The sequence below is a fragment of the Triticum urartu genome, chromosome 2A (genome assembly GCF_056163025.1).
Source record: "Triticum urartu cultivar PI428250 chromosome 2A, HENAU_Tu73, whole genome shotgun sequence".
Classification (NCBI taxonomy): Eukaryota; Viridiplantae; Streptophyta; class Magnoliopsida; order Poales; family Poaceae; genus Triticum; species Triticum urartu.
The window spans coordinates 29,327,096-29,346,308 of record NC_141874.1 but is presented as its reverse complement, the minus strand read 5'-3'; the positions used below and the strand labels follow the sequence as shown (position 1 = coordinate 29,346,308).

The 19,213-nt window shown below is 44.5% G+C and overlaps 2 protein-coding genes and 1 pseudogene across 2 annotated transcripts; 1 reads left to right on the top strand and 2 right to left on the bottom strand.

Annotated features, from left to right (window-relative positions):
• The first annotated feature begins 6,938 nt into the window (after positions 1 to 6,938).
• On the top strand, positions 6,939 to 7,556 carry LOC125534780 (uncharacterized; annotated as a pseudogene).
• Positions 7,557 to 7,722: 166 nt separating this feature from the next.
• LOC125535236 (ruBisCO large subunit-binding protein subunit alpha, chloroplastic) lies at positions 7,723 to 12,214 on the bottom strand. Its single transcript, XM_048698289.2, has 8 exons — positions 12,014 to 12,214; positions 11,626 to 11,779; positions 10,603 to 10,724; positions 10,300 to 10,507; positions 9,945 to 10,090; positions 9,504 to 9,810; positions 8,925 to 9,376; positions 7,723 to 8,255 (listed from the first exon to the last, which is right to left on the bottom strand). Exons 1-8 carry the CDS (start codon positions 12,068 to 12,070, stop codon positions 7,965 to 7,967), a joined length of 1,737 nt encoding a protein of 578 aa, XP_048554246.1. The 5' UTR covers positions 12,071 to 12,214; the 3' UTR covers positions 7,723 to 7,964.
• Positions 12,215 to 12,916: 702 nt separating this feature from the next.
• On the bottom strand, positions 12,917 to 14,148 carry LOC147983156 (uncharacterized). Its single transcript, XM_087540661.1, has 2 exons — positions 13,300 to 14,148; positions 12,917 to 13,231 (listed from the first exon to the last, which is right to left on the bottom strand). Exons 1-2 carry the CDS (start codon positions 14,146 to 14,148, stop codon positions 12,917 to 12,919), a joined length of 1,164 nt encoding a protein of 387 aa, XP_087396787.1.
• Between the last annotated feature and the right edge of the window lie 5,065 nt (positions 14,149 to 19,213).

The window sequence follows — 19,213 nt, the reverse complement described above, 5'->3', positions numbered from 1 at the left end:
GGTGGCTCGTCGGTGGCGGGGCGCTGGAGCGGCAAGGAGAGGAAGCGATGGACGCGCTGGAAAGGCGAAGAAGCTATGAGATGCGTGTGGCAGTGTGGATAGGCGCGTGGTGAGCGCCGCAATTTTTAGGCACGCCGGAAGCGACGGGTCAAAAGTAGCGCGCGAGCTGCCGCCCTTTCCCGCGCGCGCTGGAGCACGCGAAACCGTCCAGCGCGCGCTAAAAACTAAGTTTACCGTACGCGCCTCTTTTGGCGCGGCTGTTGAAGATACTCTGAGCCTGATGGGCTGATTTAAAATTAGCACATGTGGGGTGGTGCGATGTTAATTCTGGGCCCCTCTGTCGCTGCAGGCTAGCCTAACCTCAGAAGCTGGCCGGTGCTCCGCTGAGGTGATTTCTTCTGAACCCATGGACAGCAGCAGCGTCGAAGACCAGTTCCGATCGGTGGAAGCCAATGTTGCCTCGCACAGCAATGGTGAGAGGAAGGTCGTTGGTGACTCAAACGACATGGCTCCTCAAATACGACTGCTGCAGCTGTAGGAGAGGATGGAGATGCAGAGGGTGTGGTCGTCAACAACTCAAAAGGCTCTTGCTGGACTCTCTGACGGTAAGGAACAGTCACCCTGGCATGGCACATGTTGACGGAGCCAACTCCCGTGCCGCGTACATGAAACTGGAGTGATGCATGGTTGACGGCGACGTGGAGCTGTGCTGCACTCCGGTGTTTGCTGGTGTACTGAGCCCGCGCAGAATATCAGAAGAGATAATATCAACTGCAGTCATATAACTTACGTTCAATGTTCAGTTTGATGCTAAAATTTTAAAAATACGAATTTATGGTCATCTAACTTGCGTCCTTACGCAAATACGGTCACTTTGCTTGTATTCAGACGTATCCTGCGCTGATGTGGCATGTCAGCGTGGCTATGCCCATTGTCAATGATTGGGAACAGCTTGAACGAGGCGCGCATATTTTTATTTTACAGAAACACCCCTTGTTCTGTATTTAATTAAGCAGTAGCCCTTCAATAACACATGTGGGTACAACTTAATCGCAAAGAATATTTGAGGAGAATTGAACTCTAGACATCGTATACGCACACGCACTAGCTACATATTCGTGACTATAAAGAGATGTGCCTTCTTTAATATGGACGCAGATTCTTTTTATATTCCATTTTTCCCCACGTTCAGCCAGAAAACCGGTTCCAAAAAATCTCACCTTTTTATCCAAAAAATTCAAATGAAATTCAAATTTGAAAAATCGCAAGTTCAATTCATTGTCGTTCTGATACTGTATGCATATGAGAGATATATATTTGACATGGTTTCTGTCATTTAAATTAAAAAATTCAGGCAATAACATAGTTTTCTGGGGACCACAAAAATTTCTAGTAACCGATCTGTTATCAGAAATTTGGTCCAGGAGAAAAAGCCCGAATACGAGTAGTTCCATTGCCAAATATAAAATTTATTGTTTATCTTTTAGACAATTATAGGTATTTGGTGTAGTGGTTAGCTCCTGCGGTTTCACACTTGAGGTCGGCGAATGGAATCTATCGGGCCCCTTTTTTCCCTGCGGAATTATCCATGCGCCCAAGTTACAAATTTTTGGTTGACCCACTGACAGATGGGCCCTGTGTAGATTAGTCTAGTTACCTGGTTAGCCTAACCTGTTGTTAGTATCACACCGACTAGTGGCCCCACCCCTAAATTATCAATTAGACATGTGCGTCTATTTATCTGATTAACCTGGACAAACTTGACATGTTTTTTTAGAATAACTTGACGTGCTTTTGTGTGTAATCAAATAGATTTTAGTTGTGCATGTACAACATCGGGCAGCACTGGTGGGATGGATGTAATTGTTTAATTAACAGGTTGTTGGTTCGATGCCGTAAAAAAAACAGGTTGTTGGTTCGAACCCAATCTACCTCATCCTTTTTTCATTATATTTGACGTCTTTTGCGTCATTAAATAAATTACGTAGGGACTTTTCTGAAAAGAAAAACGGTGTGCTAGAGTCACCCAACCCCTTGTGCACTCCTAGCCACTGACAGGTGGGCCTCCGTCAGGCTGGCGCGTCACATGGGCAGGGTATACGGCTAGATACGAGCGAAGTGACCGTATTTGCATGATAACGCAAGTTGGATAACCATAAATCCGTATTTTTCTTCTACGAATACAGTTAATATACGGGAATGTCATGCACGGTTCGCACCGATCGTAACGAGCACTGACGGGGCTGATTCCAGCCTGCAGGTAGCTCGGCCACCAAAGGCCATTTTGGCAATGAAAATTGCTTTATGGTTTAGTACTATAAATTGTGTTTTTATCTTGTCAAACAGCGTAGTCATCTTTGATGCGTCATCCCTGACAGCTAAATTCGCACACGCCTACGGAAGCAGTGTCCCTGCGGGCTCCATTGTCATGGCCGAATTGATACTTCGGGAGAATATCTGATACTCCCACCCTTAGGGTGCTCCCAGTGCTCCAAACTCGGTAGCACATTTTTAAATGTTCAAAAATTTCTAAAAACAATCTAGCACATTGACACAACATCAACTTATGTTGTAAAAAAATTCAAATCAAAATTCAAAACATTGCTCGAGATAGAAAAATAACAATATTGGCATAAATGTGATAATGGGTCAAATCTAAAGCCTAACTTATGTTGTGTACTATCTACTGTCGAATTTGTCATTTATGTTTCTCAAGCTATGTTTCAGATTTTGATTTCAAATTTTGTGACAACATACAATGATGTTGTGTCTGTGTGCTGGATTTTTTTTCTGAATTTTTTGAACATTTACAAATGTCCTACCAGTTTGGAGCCCGGGGAGCACCCTAGGAGTTGGGAGTACCGGATATTCTCCTGTGGTACTTCGTGATGGATGTGCACCCCTGGGCAGTGATCCTCGTTTTCGTGTACCCTCGACCTTTATCCTCCATTCCACACAAGTGTTTTAAAAAAACGCTTTAGCTATACATCACGCGACTGAAAAGACGACAATTAGGGTCAGTCAAATTCTTTTTCCTAAACTATGCACACACACCTACACTACCACGTGCATGCATGCAACTTGCAGCCAGTGCGTGCAGGACAGGTGACGCGGCCGCCGAGATCGTTATGGGGCTTGCTAGTGCAGAGTAATTGAGATCAAGCGAGCAAAGCTCATCTTCATATAAATTAAAAAATTAATTTTGCGAATTTTCTCCATCATGTGAATGTACGAGTCCGAGCGTGTTTCGTTGTCTCTTCTCCCTGCCTTCTTTATTATGTCCTGTAAATGTCTCTAGTTCATTCTTTCTAAGAAAACTTTAATATTTTGATTTTATTTTAATTTTTGTTTCATTTTGTTTCTACCAATGTCACTAATTCATTCTATCTTCGAAAACTTCATTATTTTGATTTTGTTTCATTTTATTTCTTTTTTAAAGGTAATACCATTGTCACTAATTCATTCTTCCTTAGAAAAATATCATTAATTTTATTTTTGTTTAGTTTTTGTTTCATTTTGTTTCTTCTTTAAAGTCAATACCAATGTCACTAATTTATTCCTTTTTAGGAAACTTTTGTTCTATGAAACCACTTTTATATGCTTATTATTGCATATTCTAAAAAATGCATTTTTTGTAAATTGTGTGCAATTTATTATTATTATTGTTATTATTATTATTTTCTTTTTTAAGGGTAATACCAATGATACTAATTTGTTTCATTTTAGAAAACATGTTTTTGCGAAAACTTCACTTTTGCATGTCTAATCTTGCATATTATAATAAATGCAATTACTGTGTAAATTGTGTGCAAATTTTACCATTATTTCTTTTTGTTTTTATCCCCTTTCCTCTCAAAGGGTAATACCAATGTCACTAATTCACTATTTCTTAGATTAATTCATTGTTTTGATTATGTTTGAGTTTTATTTATTCTCTTCCTTATTTACGTGTAATACCAATGCCACTAATTCATTACTTCTTTGGAACTTTATTTTTGTGAAATATTCGTTATTATATGTTTATTCTAGCATATTATAAAAAAGTAAATTTTGATGCATATTTTGGAATTTTTTTGTCATTATTTCTTTTTAAAAATAATTTTCTTTATCCTTTAAGAGTAATACCAATGGCACTAATTTATTTCATTTAGAGAACTTTTTTACGGAAATTCCAATATTACATGCTTATTCTTGCATAAATTTTTAGAACATAATTTATGTGTACAATGTGTGCAAATTTTGTTATTATTAGTTTAGCTTTTTATTTTATTTTTTAAAGGGTAATACCAGTGCCACTAATTCATTCTTCCCTAGAAAACTTTTTTACTTTTTATTATTGTGTTTTAGTGTTTGTTTCTTTTTAAGGGTAATACCAATGCCACTATTTGCTTCCTTCTTATGGAACTTATTGTTTGCAAAAAAATCACTATTATATGTTTATTCTTGCATATTATACAAAACCGCGAGTTTTGCACATTTTATCTTGATTTGTATTTTTTTTATTTTCTTTCTACTTCAACGTAATACAAGTGCCACAAGTTCAGTATTTCTTAGATAACTTCATTATTTTGATTTTGTTTCTTTTTTCCTTTTTAGTTTAATACCAATGCCACTATTCCTTCCTACTTAGGGAACTTATTTTTCCCAAAAAGTCCAGTAGTATATGCTTATTCTTGCATATTATACACAATTGTAGATTGTGATAATTTTAACATTATTTGTATTTAATTTTTTATTTTCTTCCTACTTAAAGGATAATACCAATGTCACTAATTCATTCTTTCTTAGAAAAATTCATTATTTTGCTTTTTTCAGTTTTTATTTCTTTTGTTTATTTTAAGGCTAATACAAATGCTACTAATTCATTCTTAAAAATTTCCTTTTTGCAAAATTCCTCTATTATAAGATTATTTTGGCATGATATTAGGAAGTGCAATTTTTTTCTTAATTGTGGGCAAATTTTATCGTTATTTATTTTGTTTTTCATTTTCTTTGTTCTTAAAGGTAATACCAATGCGACTAATTAATTCCTTAGAATATTTTTTTACGAAAAGACTACTACATTATTTGCTTACTCGTTTTTTAATACTTTTCCACTTTCTTTCCTCTCTTTTTTGTGGAAAAACTTCCAATCTATTCATCTTCAATGGTAATACCAATGCCAAGTTGTAGTTGTGTAACATTTTCCCTTTTAAAATTTGTGTTTGTTTTAATTAGGGTTAATCTACTCCCATGATTAGCTGGCCGAAACTATACGTACGTGGCGACTCATCTGCAAATCACATGCACCATAAGTATATTCAGCAATTAAATATAGGTTCAATGCAAAAAAAAAGAACAATTTTATATAGGCAGATGTACATGTATCCTCGTCTAAACAATAAAAAGAAAAAAAACGAGCTCACGATTAGTAAAGTGGACATGTTAGTTATTTTTATCTTGCTCTTAGACCAAGCATGCGGACGTTTCATGCTACAACCGGCCAGTGGCGAAGCCACACTTTGGCTGTGTGGTCAATTGACTGCACAGTATTTTGAGCAAACCTCTCTCGATACAAGCATTTTCCCTGCATAAATTAAGAAAATAGTTAAATATTTAGAAATACTTTGTGCTTGCATCATAGTTTTTTTTTTGAACTGGACATCATAGGTTATAGTGCTGGCACCGCCAGTTTGAAACGGGCACACAAACTGTGGGAGCAAAGTAGCTGAAAATTGGCCATGCATACTGCTCAAGTCAGGCCCTCGGATTGCTGATTAGGAAGGCAATATGACAAAATCGACTGATAGATTATTTAGGTCGGCCTAAATAATGACTGACCTAGCTACCCCTAAAAAATGATTATTTAGGTCAGCCATTTTTCGTTGTAGATGAATGTTCTGTCCATTGATCTAAAGGTAGATCAAAGAGTGACTTACCCAAATTATAAATTGAGTCACCTGACATCCAGCCGACCCCTTAAGAAAATATGTCAACACAAGTTCGAATCACCTAGCCAACATCACATACTAACTAGTGCAATCTACCTAGCTGATTGTATCTTAACAACACATGATTAGATGGTAGGGCGGAAGGCGAGCTCTGATGCGGCGGCTTGACCACCATGGCTTCCTCACGACGGTGCAGCCCAAGGTCACCTAAACCCTCCGAGATCGATGCACGAGAGAAGGGACGGATTTGCAAGGCAAGAAGGAAGGGGGGAAGATAACAGAGGGGGGGAGTGACTGCGGGGGTGGGATTTTTTTCTTCGAAAAGGAGGTTATCCCCCGGCCTCTGCATCAGAAAGATGCATGCGGCCATCTTATTAATAAAAGCAAATAGTCTGACAAAGTCAACCGGTCTCACAATATAAAAGATCACTCATCAAGAGCTAACTGAAAGAGATCGGAATAGCCACAAACGGCATAGAAAAAGAGATAGGAAACTAGCGGGGGTGGGATTTGAGGGACGGAAAGATAGGGTTCAATTGTGAAAATGGGTTGTGGCCCAATACTAGCCTGCAAGCTGTTTCATTTCATTTCTTTTCTTTTTGAGCCGCCCGAGTTAATTTTTGTAGGCGATTTCCTTTTAATAACCGTCTCGGTGAAAAAGAAAACCATGTGGTAGGGTTATTACAGGCGGTTCCGTTCATTTGGGACACAAATGCCCATTTTAACTAGTGTTGCTAGTATAAATCGGGTCTTTTGTTTTGTCTAGATTCTCAAGAAATTATATGTTCAGTAGGCTCTTGGGCGTCAGAAATATTTACTAATATTGCGATGATTAATACACATGGTTAATATGTGGTGAATTTCTTACTCACCATTCTTAATTACATTTGTCAAAAATTTATTACATTCGGTTTTTGTTCAATGTGATGTAACTAGTAAAAGAGTTTGATGCATGAGCAACGAATGGAAACGTTTGAAAGGATAAACACAAATTTACAGCGCCACCAATCTAATTACTCCTACGTACGTCTTACAGTATATATAGGTCGAGTCTGAGAGAGAAACAAATCAGACGACGACGACCATGGCTGCTCTCCAAGCTCTCTCCTCCGCCCTCGTCCTCCTGCTCCTCGCGCAGCACGCGCGCACGGCGAGGGCGAGCACGCTGGAGGACACGTGCACGCTCGTCGCCACCGGCTCCTGGGAGGCCGCGCACGACTACGACTTGTGCGTGAAGACGCTGGGGGCGGACCCGGCGAGTGCGACGGCCGACGAGCTCGGCCTCGTCGTCATCGCGGTGAGGATCGCCGGGGCGACCGCCAAGGCCACCGGCGACCGCATCGCCCGGCTGCAGGCCGCCGAGACGTCGCCCCGGCGGCGGCTGGTTCTGGAACAGTGCGCCAAGGACTACGCCTTGACCGTGCGCCGGCTGGGGCGCGCCGCCAGGGAGTTGGCCGCAGGCGGGGACGAGGACATGCTGACGGAGGCGGCCACCCTGCTGGAGCAGGTTGGTGGCACGCCGGTGCGCTGCGACAAGGCGTTCCTCTTCCGGGCCGGCGAGAGGACGCCGCTGACCGACGCAGACCACGAGCTCAACGGCGTGAGCTGGCTGGCGTTGAAAATCTTGCGGCATTGCTTAAACAACGGGGCAAAATGAGCGAGTAGCACGAGGCCTTCTTCTACCTCCGGAAGAAAAATGATCATCTTTCCGGACAGCAAAACTTGTGATGTGCAACAATATAATGAGTAATAATATAACTTGACAATTTCCAATGGAGATTGTAGAACGCTGTGGTCTTATCAGTATTTATTTATTTCAAAAATGACGCTGAAGATTTTCTCTGATTCACAAGAGTTCATTCAGATCAGGCGAGGAAGGTTACCGTTCGGTTCGCAAAAATGGCAATCCTACTCTTACTCTAGACCTTTTTCACTTTGAGTTGATCTCAACCAAAATTCTACTGCTTGGCCTGAACTGAAGCATCTAAAAAGACGGAGGAGGCCGAAAGAGAGCTTTACATACAGACAGCTCGATCAGACGGAGAGCTGCCCCTCCGCTGGCTCGGCGACCTTAGGCTTGGGCTTGGGCTTCTCGACGACGATGGCTTGCGTGGTGAGGACCATTCCGGACACCGAGGCGGCGTTCTGGAGCGCGCATCTCGTCACCTTGGCGGGGTCGATGACGCCGGACTCGATCAGGTTCTCGTACTTGTCGGTCATCGCGTTGTAACCCATCTCCCACTCGCTCTCCTTGATCTTCTCGATCACAACCTCCCCTTCCACTCCGGCGTTGTTGGCGATCAGCGACGCCGGTGCTTGCAATGCCTGCAGAATCACAACTACTGTAAGGACAGTACACAGATGTTATTCCACATTTTAGAGATATATAATCCTGACAAGTACTCCCTCCGATCCATAATAAGTGTCACAGTTTTGAACTAAGGTTACTTCAACATTAGTACAAAACTGCGCCACTTATTTTGGATCGGAGGGAGTACTAAGTATTGCGCCTCACATCCTTAGGCTGCAAAATTATTCGGTCAGATCATCAACTTAACTTGGATACATATCCTAAATGATCAGTCCTTAGCTGCATTCTCTAACAGACAGATAAATATAACCATGTGCAGAATATACTATTATCAGGTTAGTTTTCTGGTATATGCAGTTTTGACCATCTGATTGCCATGAAAGAGATCGATGTAGTACAGATATGTTATTCCACATTTTAGAGATATATAATCCTGACAAGTACTAGTATTGCCCCTCACATCCTTAGGCTGCAAAATTATTCAGTCAGATCATCAACTTAACATGGATACATATCCTAATTCCTAAATGATCGGTCCTAGCTGCATTCTCTAACAGACAGGTAAAGATAAGCATGCGTGGAAGATACCATTATCAGGTTAGTTTTCTGGCAAATGCAGTTTCTACAGTGAAAGAGATTGATGTAGTTCAACCCATTAACATATTGATGTCTAAGCAAGTTACCTTCTGAATGATGTCAGCACCAAGGCGCTCATCATGGTCTTCGATGGTTTCTTTGATCGCGGGGACGTAAGTAGACAGGTGCACATACGCCGCACCACCACCGGGAACAATGCCCTCCTCGATGGCTGCGAAAGTGGCATTCTTTGCGTCCTCGATCCGAAGCTGACGGTCCTCGAGCTCTGTCTCGGTTGTTGCTCCAACCTTGATGACGGCCACACCACCAGAAAGCTTGGCAATCCTCTCAGCCAGCTTCTCAGAATCATAGATGGAATCAGTTTCAGAAAGCTCCTTCTTTAGCTGTGCAACCCTGGCCTGGATCTCGTCTTTGCTAGCCGCATCTGCTATGAGGGTTGTTGTAGTCTGATGGATTGTGATTTTCCTTGCTGTCCCAAGTTGGTCTACTGTCGCATTCTCAACCAACAGACCAAGATCCTTCGCTAGGTACTCAGCGCCTGAAAGTAGTTATAGGAATAAGTAAATGTTTAAGAAATCAGGGAATAAACAAGATTAAAAAAATGGGTATTCCTTGTAAACAAAACTAACAAGGAAAAGAATGTCAGTATTGGTTGCAGGACAAACCTGTCACGATGGCAATATCCTGAAGGACAGCCTTCCGCCGCTCACCGAAACTTGGGGCTTTGATTGCCGCAACATTAATAATACCTCTGAGCTTGTTAACAACAAGAGTTGCCAAAGCTTCACCAGTAATGTCCTCAGCTACAATAAACAGCGGGCATCTCAACTGTGTAGTCTGCTCCAGAAGTGGAATGATTTCCTTTATGCTTGTGATCTTCTGATCAGTTATAAGAACTCTAGCATTCTCAAACTCCACAATAGATTTCTCAAGGTTTGTCACAAATTGAGGGGAAATGTAGCCTCGGTCAATCTGCGCCGAAATTTAAGAAAGCTTCAGGGAGAGAGAGAATGTGACAGTATATATGCATTGCCATTACATGTAAAAATGTGAAACTGCTATTTGATACAAAGGCGATGAAAATACAGGCTGGATTTTCAACAAACCTCCATCCCTTCTTCAACATCAACAGTAGTCTCAAAAGATGAAGACGACTCGATCGAAAGGACACCATCTGGGCCCACTTTGTCAATGGCATCAGCAATCATGGCTCCAATAAGTTCATCGTTACCAGCAGAGATAGAGGCAACAGCTGTAATATAGACCACAATCCAAGTTAGGAAACTATTGTCTGACAAATCCTCAGACAGAGGCAACAGCTGTACTAAATAACAAGCGTCAAATTAGGCGCCTATCTTCTGAATCCTTTTTAAAAAACTCAAACCTCACTTGAAAAAGACTCATACCAACCTCGTTGTCACAGGGCTAAGCTATCTATAACATGAAAATAACAACAATCACCTTTGATATCACCACTGCCCTTAACTGGTCTAGCTTTCCTTTCAAGCTCTTCGATCAGACCCTGGACAGTTTTGTCTATTCCTTTCTTAAGCGATACAGGGTTTGCACCAGAAGTTACACTCAAAATACCCAGCTTGATGATTTCTCGAGCAAGGACACAAGCAGTCGTAGTCCCATCACCAGCAGAATCATTGGTCTTACTAGCAACCTTCAATCATGAATAAGTGGACAACGTGCATTAGGAATTGTGATTGCTGGAATAAGATAAGAATATAATATACATCTTAATAAAAAGCAGGTCACCTCACGAATCAGAGCTGCACCGGCATTTTCCATTGGGTTAGCTAGCTCAATAGCACGGGCGATGGTAACACCATCGTTCACCACTTTGGGGTTGCCATACTCATCCAGCACTACGTTCCTCCCTGTAAAACATCCAAAGGTTAGAACTTGCATGACAAAAATCTGCAATTCAACACCAAAATTTCTTCTTCTTTTTCAGAAAATGAAAGAAAAATTGATCCTGGCATCCGCATTGATAAATGCACATAGCCTCAGGTTCCATAAAAAGTCAAATGCCAATCAGCAAAAAAAAAAAGTAGCTGGTTAATTTCTTTTTATTCAGTATGAAAAGGTTGTGCTATTGGTATCTATGCAAATAATACAAAGTGTGCGTGTGTGCATGTGTGTGTGTTAGGTGTTCTTTGGTCTTAGTATTGCTCAAGTAATCTTATAACAAGTCGTAGATTCCATATAACATTCTTATGCAAACTATTATCCTGGACTTTGATATGGTACAGCATTTTGGTAGTGTGTGAAAGAAATCTAGAAAGATAGGTTGTGTTCCATCTTGGTACCCCTCAGAGTCTAAAACTGTTTCTAGATTGTATGATTATCGATTGGAATTCCTTAACTATACATGTTTCAATTCGGTCCATGCTTGTGGCATATTTTGTACAGTAGTCTGTTTTAATTCAGAGTCTTGCAGTCCAGTAAGCACTGTGCACCATCATCACCAAGGAGACAGTGCCAACTGCCAAACCCCAAAATTACAATATTCATTGCTTTTGCTTCATGCTATTTTGTGGCTCTGTTAACTCAAAATTGGGTCACACAACAGACCGCGGCACGCAGAAGATGCCGGTAAAACCAGCAATTAGCTAGCATGCAGTCAGGTTTGGAAGCAGATACTGAACATGTGGAACTTTCTGACAACCTTATCATGAAACTAGGGGGCACCACAGTAACACAAAAAAGCTAGTGGTTCAGGACTTCAGGCATATGAAATGCGAGTTGCAATCTGTTATATAGGCGGCCGAGCATCACCTCGCGGGCCGAGGGTGACGCCGACGGCGCTGGCGAGCTTCTCGACGCCGGCCTGGAGCGCGGCGCGGGACTTCTGGTCGAAGGCGATTTCCTTGGCGTCCGCGCGCACCACCAGCCGCGACGAGCGGCCGTTCTTGGACCTCCTCAGCCTCCCCTGCTCATTACACCCAACAGCACAGGTCACAAACCGAGGCCCATTTCACATCAACCCGGGGAGAAAAATGGGGACAAATCCGAGCAGGTAATCTCCCAAGAAACCACAATCCATTAAACAATATAGCACAGTACATGCCAAAATTTGGCCAATGAGGCCGCAAATTGGGCGAGCAGGGGAATGCGGGACCCTGCAGAGAAGACAGCACAGGAGAGAGGGGCGGGCGGCCAGTACCTGGGAGGAGAAGGAGCGGAGGAGGGAGGCGGTGGAGATGGCGTTGGCCGACGCCATTGGAGGCGGGGGCGCGGGAGCGGGAGCGGGTGCCGCGCTGAGGATAAGGTGGAGGCAGGGGGGAGGGGAGGGGCTTGATGAGGCAGAAGGGTGAGGCGGGTTTAGGGATGAGGTTGGTTGTGTGGCTTTATATGGAGTTCCAACGGAGGGAGGGGTTTGGGTTGGACTTTGGAGGGAGGGAAGAGGGGTTGAGGCGTCTCCAGAGTCTTCACCATGTTTTGTTAGATTGTTAGAGCATTTTCGGCCGTTCGGCCCATCAGGGCGTTAAAAAATAGTGGTCTGAGGGCGAACCGGCGCTAGTTCGGCCTCTGGAGGCGAACTAGCTCCCAGTCATGCCCCCAGGCGCCGTCCTCGGGACGCGGAAAATTCGAACTTGATCGTTCCCGCTCACAAAAGACGTCACACAAGTCCGACGATTGCAAGTCACAGTTCGGCGATGGGACAGGCGTACAAAAAATAGAGCGGCGGAAGTTCGCGTTCGCATCACTCGGCGGGCTCTGCCCCAGGCGTCGGCGGAGTTGGTGTGCGCGGGCTTGACGGTGTCAGAGCTGCTTCTGCGCTGGGTGGTGTCAGCGCGGCATCGGTGCTGCTGGGCGTCGTGGAGGAGTCATCACGCGGGCTTGGCGGCGGCGGCGGCGTGGGCGTTGGCGTCGGCAGCGGTGTCGAGGGAAGCTGGTTCAGGATGAGGCCGCGCTCCGCCAAGTACCACGCCTTGCCCGCCTCGTCGGTGCTCTGGAGCATGTCCGCCCCGCCCAGCGGGAAAGCTAGGTCGGTGTTTCTCTTCTTCACGGCGACGTTGGTCCGGAGCAGGTCGAGCTTGACGGCGCTGCTCGACATCAACGCCGATCACCGCGCGTCGGTCTTCTCTTCACGAAGGACGGCCAGGGCCTGCACGTCGGCGAGGCAGTGCTTGATGGACTCGTGCACTCGAGCGGTAGCCGCGTCAGCGTGTTTCCCCTTCTTGGCACCTTTGTTGCCGTCCGGCCACCCTTCCGATGCGCCAGGAGTCGGCGCATCCGGCTTGTAGGTCTCCTTGGCCTTGTCGAGGGTGCGCCGAACTTCCGCCCACTTCTCGCACTTGTCAATACGCTTGTAAACGTGGAGGTACTTGAATTCGGCGTTGCTGTTGCTTTGCCGGTACAGGGCGAACATGCGCAGCAACTGCGCGGAGGAACAAACAGTTGGCAGGCGTACACGGCGAAAAGAGGCGGGAGACCGGCGTGGCATACCTGATCCTCAACGCCGGCGCCGCTCTCCGGGCGAGCCGCGACCTCCTCGACGACCCCATGCCATTTGTTGCACGCCCCCTGGATACGCCCCCAATAGTTCGCCATCGCCTTCGAGCCGCGCTGCATGTAGACGCCTTTGAAGTAGGGGTCGACGAGGTTGCGCTCGTCGAACTCGGCCTTAATGCGGTCCCAGTACGTCTCGATGCTCTGGTTCGTGTCGGTGGTCGGGTCGAGGCAGACGACTTTCCATGCTTCGGCGAGGCATTCCTCCTCCTTGGACGCCCACTTGATGCGCGGCTCGCCTGACCTGGCCGCCCGCTTCTTCTTCTTGCGCCCCTTCACCGGAACAGGCGTCGGCTCCTCCTCCTCCTCCTTGTCCTCCTCCTCCTGCTCCTGCTCCTCCTGCTTGTCCTCGCCGTAGACGTAGCCGAACTCGCCGTCCATGCCGCCGCTGAGATCCATCGTCTTGTCCTGGGTGACAAATCCGAGAGACGCGGCGGCCACGGCCGAACCTGCCGTGATGATGTCGTCCATGTCGCCCTCGGTCTCGTCGGTGTCGTCGAGGTGCGAGAAGGGCAGCGCGCAACGGCGTAGATGGGGCGTCGGGGAGGACGCGTAGGCGGGCGGCGAGTAGTTGTATGAAGGGTACTGCACGCCGGCGAAGGCGGGCGAGGGCGTGTGCTGGGCCGGGTGTCCATGGGGAAAGGTGATGTTTGGGTTGAACCCACCGTGCGCGTCCCCGTCGGCGTAGCTCGGCGAGGGCGATCCCCATGGCTGCAGCGACGGAGAGCCGACGCTTTGCTGGCCCCAGGGAGCGTACCGGGCGTGGCTGCCGGGTGGGTTCATCATCCCCGCGCGAGTCGCCTTGGCCTCGGCTTGGTCTGCCGAAGCGGCAGCCGTAGCCGCGCGCGCCGCGTTGTCGCGGGCATTCTTGGTGATGGCCCTGTTGTGCTGGTTGGTGGTGACAGCCTCCCGTCGCTAAACTTCCGCCCTCCACTCGGCATTTGTCATGCCCGGTGGCTTGGACGGCGGCGCCCTTGGCTTCCTCTGCTTCGGCTGGGTGACAGAGGCGGTCGCGGTTACCGCCGCGCGGGGGGGCGACGTACTTCTTCGGTGGCATGGCGGTCGGCTGGGAGGCGAGCAGGAGGGAGATTGGCGGGAGGAAAGGAGAAAATGGGAGGGAAGTGAGGGAAAAGCGGGAAGAAACGGCGGGAATAGGCGCTGGACTCGCCGACAGGGCGGACCCACGCGCCCTTTTCGCTTGTGTCGGTGCCCCAGGCGCCCCCCAGGGCGCCGGGTTCTGCCTGGGTCCGCCGGCACCAGTTTCGGCCCGAGCCGGCGAAAAACGGACTTCTGGGGGTGACTGGGTCGTTTTTTCGGCGCCGGCACGGCAAGAACGCCTGGGGAGGGCCTATTGGGGGCGCGGCTGGAGATGCTCTTAGAGGGGGTATTTTTTGTCATGTGTGCAGATGAAAATGGTGCGGATTTAGAATTTGTTTTTGAACTAGTAAGATGTTCGTGTATTGCACGGAACACCAAGATTGAGGGTGGACGGTGCCGGCAGCGGCCATCACACCAGATTGTTCCATGGCTTTCTGGATGTGGTGGGAAAGAGATAAGGTTGATTGTGAGAGACAAGGAGTTGTTTGTAAATATGAAAACGGGCTTGGACATCTTTTGCAAAACTACAACAGTTTGCTTTTTATGCGTCGGATTTAGATCCGACGGCTATTGGTGAAAGATAGAAGGCACACCATCATCACCAACTCAGATTTTTATAGAATATTTTTGAAAATGATTTTTGTCATGAATATGGACATGTAAATTTGTATCCGCAAAGAAGATGATGCAGAGCTCTCCCTTTTTTTGAACAAAAATGATAGGGAACCCCCCCCCCCCCTCCTACCGTGTCATTTTCATTTATAACCAGATATGGTAATGCACAATAGGGTTGATAGTTTAAAGTGTTCCAAACCAGCTACTCATACATCGTCTATCCAGGACAACATGCCCTTCTTGGGATTAGGCTTAGCTCTAAGCATAGCCAAATTAAAATTATGCTTGAAGACGTCGTCTCTCACACAGACGTGAGATTTGTGAAGTCGCCCGCGAGGGTTTCATGAGCAGAAGTAACCGCCGCCCCCACCGTCATCCACCAGGGAACTTTGGGTCCCCTCATCGCCAGCTGCCATCTAGGCTTTAAGAGGTGGTGTGACCTAGGGTCTTCACGAGTTCTACGTTCTTTGTCAACATCTAGTGATTATCGTATTTTGCGAGAATAAAATTACTCTCGTTCTATTGACAGTGACTTGAGGTCGGAGAGTTTTCTGTCCTCGCAAATCCAATTATTTGGATCTGATGAGTTTATGTTGGTGTGTGAAGCTTTTTTTTTGTTGGTTTGATTCTTTGTGGAGGTGAAATCTTTCATCGATATCATGGTGAAAATATTGTGATTCGATGACATGCATTTCTAGGGGATCATCCTAACTCAAGTACGTTCATCAACATCATTGCTCCGGTCCAATTGTAGCCTCTTTACCGAAGTCTTTGTAGTATTTCTTCTAGCAAAGATTAGTTCCGCGAAGATGTTTTCAAGAGATTTCATTGTAATTCTTAGTCATAGGAATTACTTTGTATTTTCTTGGTTCTTATATCCAAATCTGTGTACATGTAATTGCCATGAATATGAATAAAACTACAGGTGTTTCTCAAAAAACAAATGCTTGAAGACATGCATACATGTCTGAATGGATGCATACATGTCTGAATGGTGCATGGGATGTGCTCAAAAAGCAAACCGTTCCTTTGATTCCAGATACTCCAACAACCAATATTCATAATTTTCATTAAAAAAAATCAAAATGGATATCTATTCTTGGCATCAATGATCATGTCATAAATATTGATATTAAGCCAATACCCACCAAAAGCCTTGAGTGAATGGGTAGTCAAAGAAAAGATGCATTATGTCTTCCATATGGCAGTCATGGCAAAGGACACATATTGTGGAATCAAGATGAATCTTTTCCTGATTAATAGCTCGCATTTGTTGACTCTGTCATTGAAGAGCAGACAACAAAAATATTTGTGCTTGGGAAGACAACATGTTTGCATATCCACTTAATAGACTGGGGAGTAGCAATCAGAGTAGAGTATACCTTTTTAGTGCATTATTTTTCATCTCCCCACAAGAATCTTCATGCATCATAATTATAATTATCCAGTGATCTCACATTGTCCAAGAGGGCTGAAAGGTTATGGAATTGCTGCTGGGCAGTGATGGACAAGGTTATAGTAATCCTTGAATATTTCTACCATTACAGCTGGACAAAATTATCAACCAATGCAAAAGAATGTAGTTTAGGTAAAGATCTCAGTATGATGTCACCCTTCTTATCTTTCCAGAGCAGAACAATATCTCCTTTTCCCATAATACAAGAGATAAGCCCACTGTATAATTCAGTCAAACTGAGGCAATACCACCACCAGAAGGATCCTCTAGGGCTACAACATGTGACATACAACTGTGGAGTAATGAGCCTACCAGATTAATTTAACCCAAGGGACGCTAGTAGGAAAATGCATTTCCGGACGGTTGGCGCTATTCTGGGTGTTGGTGCTATTCTGGAAAAATAGCACCGACGTGGAAAGTACGTGATGTGTCGCTGACGTGAGCACATTACAGGCGTGCGAGTTGCATCAGACGTCAGTAGTCTGTGGACCCTAGCAGACATAAATAGTACTAACATTGGAGCACGCCAATGTCATTAACATACCAAGAGGACCGTGTGATGCCCATGATCAAAGAGCGCATTATTAATCTTGTGGGAGGGATTGCATACCTGTGTTGGATCTGGTGGCTAGAGATAGGTTGTCGAATGGTACAAGGAGAATGTTATAGAGGTAGTTATGAACTTATGGTACTACCATCCTTTTTTTGTTCAGTGTGTTACAGTTACAAGAATTCTTTTGGTTTTCCATATGTTGCATTGCCAGTAATGCATTACTTGAATAGATACGACCTTTGACAATTAGAAAATTGCAATTCCAAAAGGAGGCTCAAACTGCCTGCCTCAATTAAATAGATTCAATGATTTATACCTTTGTTTGGTAATTCACAAATGCAAGCGCTTCTGACCGGTGAAGTTCGCAATTCAGAGAAAGAGGGAGCAAAGCACTCCTTAATTAGTTGTAGTTCAGATCATAGGCTTGCTATGATTCTCTTTTATGATTCAAAATTTTAGTCGAGGAATCCTTGGCTTCTTGTTGGGTCTCTACCGTTATGTTCAGTGGTTATTATTCACCCTCCTCGCGTGATGATTTCATTTTATGGATGCTTGAGTTTACAAAATTTAGTGAGTGCTGTTCATATAAGCCTATTAATTATAGGACTTTTATAACTACCAGACATTCGGATTTTAGCAATAGGCAAGAATGGTCCTTACTTCACACTAATTACATACATGCATACATTAGAATGACCAATTTTCCTTCCACGTGCACTTCTTCCTCCAATTACATGCATATATGCACTAAAGAACGAAAGCTGGTGTCATCCTAGATTCTTTTTTTTCAAACTTCAAAATGTTTTGTAGCTCAAACCGTCGCTCCGATTGAAAATCCATTTTCACATAAAAAAATCGTCGCGACGAGATCTTCGAAACGAGATCATATGTTGGTATGTTTCGGCGATATTTTTTTTCCGGTCCAAAGTTACCACACCTGGAGTAAGTAAGCTATCACCACTGCAGTACGTAACTTATCATAGTGTTTGCGCTGAAGTTATCACAGGGACGTTTCAACTACTTTATCCATGCGTCGAAGTTATCATCGGGTCTACGGTTCATACATACCTTATTTACACATAAGTATCGGATATATTTTTTCAGCAATTCTGTCCCCTCCTCACTTTCGGTCAAAGTTCTTATTTTAAACACAATACAAACATACACACATATACTAAACCCTATAAACGCACACACAGACACACTACCCTCATGAGCATCCGAGAGACTAGGCCGACAGTTCATCTTGAGATTGACAAAAGTCACCACAGATGCCTTTGTAGTTAACACGTAGTTTTGTACTTAACAGGTCTGCGGTGTGTATATTGTCATGTTATTTACACCCAAGTTATCAGGGGTATGTTTTTCAATAATTTTTTTCTCTCGGGTCAAAGTTACCATGGTGATTGTACCTAGGTTAGAAGGTCCATGGTACGGAAGTTACCACGCTACTTACATAGAAATTATCGGAGTATGCTTCAACGGTTTTCTCTTTGGGTCAAAGTTAAACACAATGTTTGTACGTAATCTACCAGGTCCGTAGTGCGTATAGTACCATCATATACATAGAAATTACCGGTGATATGTTTTCAAACAAAAAAACTCCCGGGTCAAAAGTTACCACGGTGTTTCTAGGTAAGTTATGAGGGATGTTGTGCATAAATTACCATGCTCTTTGAAAAGAAATTATCGGGTTATGTTTCATACTTTTCCCCTTGGGTCAAAGTTACCATGCTAAGGGTATGTAAGTTATCAGGTCAGCGTGTGAAAATTACCATGATAATGGCACAAAAGTTATCGTTGTATGTTTTAACAAACTCCCCTCCCCCATGAAAGTTACCTGACCCGAGGTACATAAGTTATCAGATTTGCGGTGTGTAAATTACCATGCTATTCACACAGAAGTTACCGGTGTATATTTTATCAACTTTTTTCCTGATGAATAAAAGATTATCGCGGTGTTGGCATGTAAGTTATCAAGTATGCGATTCCTAAACTACCATGCTATCAGTAAAAAAAGGTTACCGCGGTGTTGCCCCGTAAGTTATCGGATCTTATATTTTAACGACAAAAAATCTGGGTCAAAAAAATTGTTGCGGTGTTTGTGTGTAAATTACCAGGTTTGGTGT

Excerpts from the sequence above, each read along its gene's own strand:
- LOC147983156 (XM_087540661.1), bottom strand. The coding sequence starts at position 14,148 with ATGATGAACCCACCCGGCAGCCACGCCCGGTACGCTCCCTGGGGCCAG. Across the intron at positions 13,232-13,299 it reads GCGCCGGCGTTGAGGATCAG|TTGCTGCGCATGTTCGCCCT; the intron begins GTATGCCACGCC and ends TCCTCCGCGCAG.
- LOC125535236 (XM_048698289.2), bottom strand. The coding sequence starts at position 12,070 with ATGGCGTCGGCCAACGCCATCTCCACCGCCTCCCTCCTCCGCTCCTTC. Across the intron at positions 11,780-12,013 it reads TCCGCTCCTTCTCCTCCCAG|GGGAGGCTGAGGAGGTCCAA; the intron begins GTACTGGCCGCC and ends TGTAATGAGCAG. Across the intron at positions 9,811-9,944 it reads ATGTTGAAGAAGGGATGGAG|ATTGACCGAGGCTACATTTC; the intron begins GTTTGTTGAAAA and ends ATTTCGGCGCAG.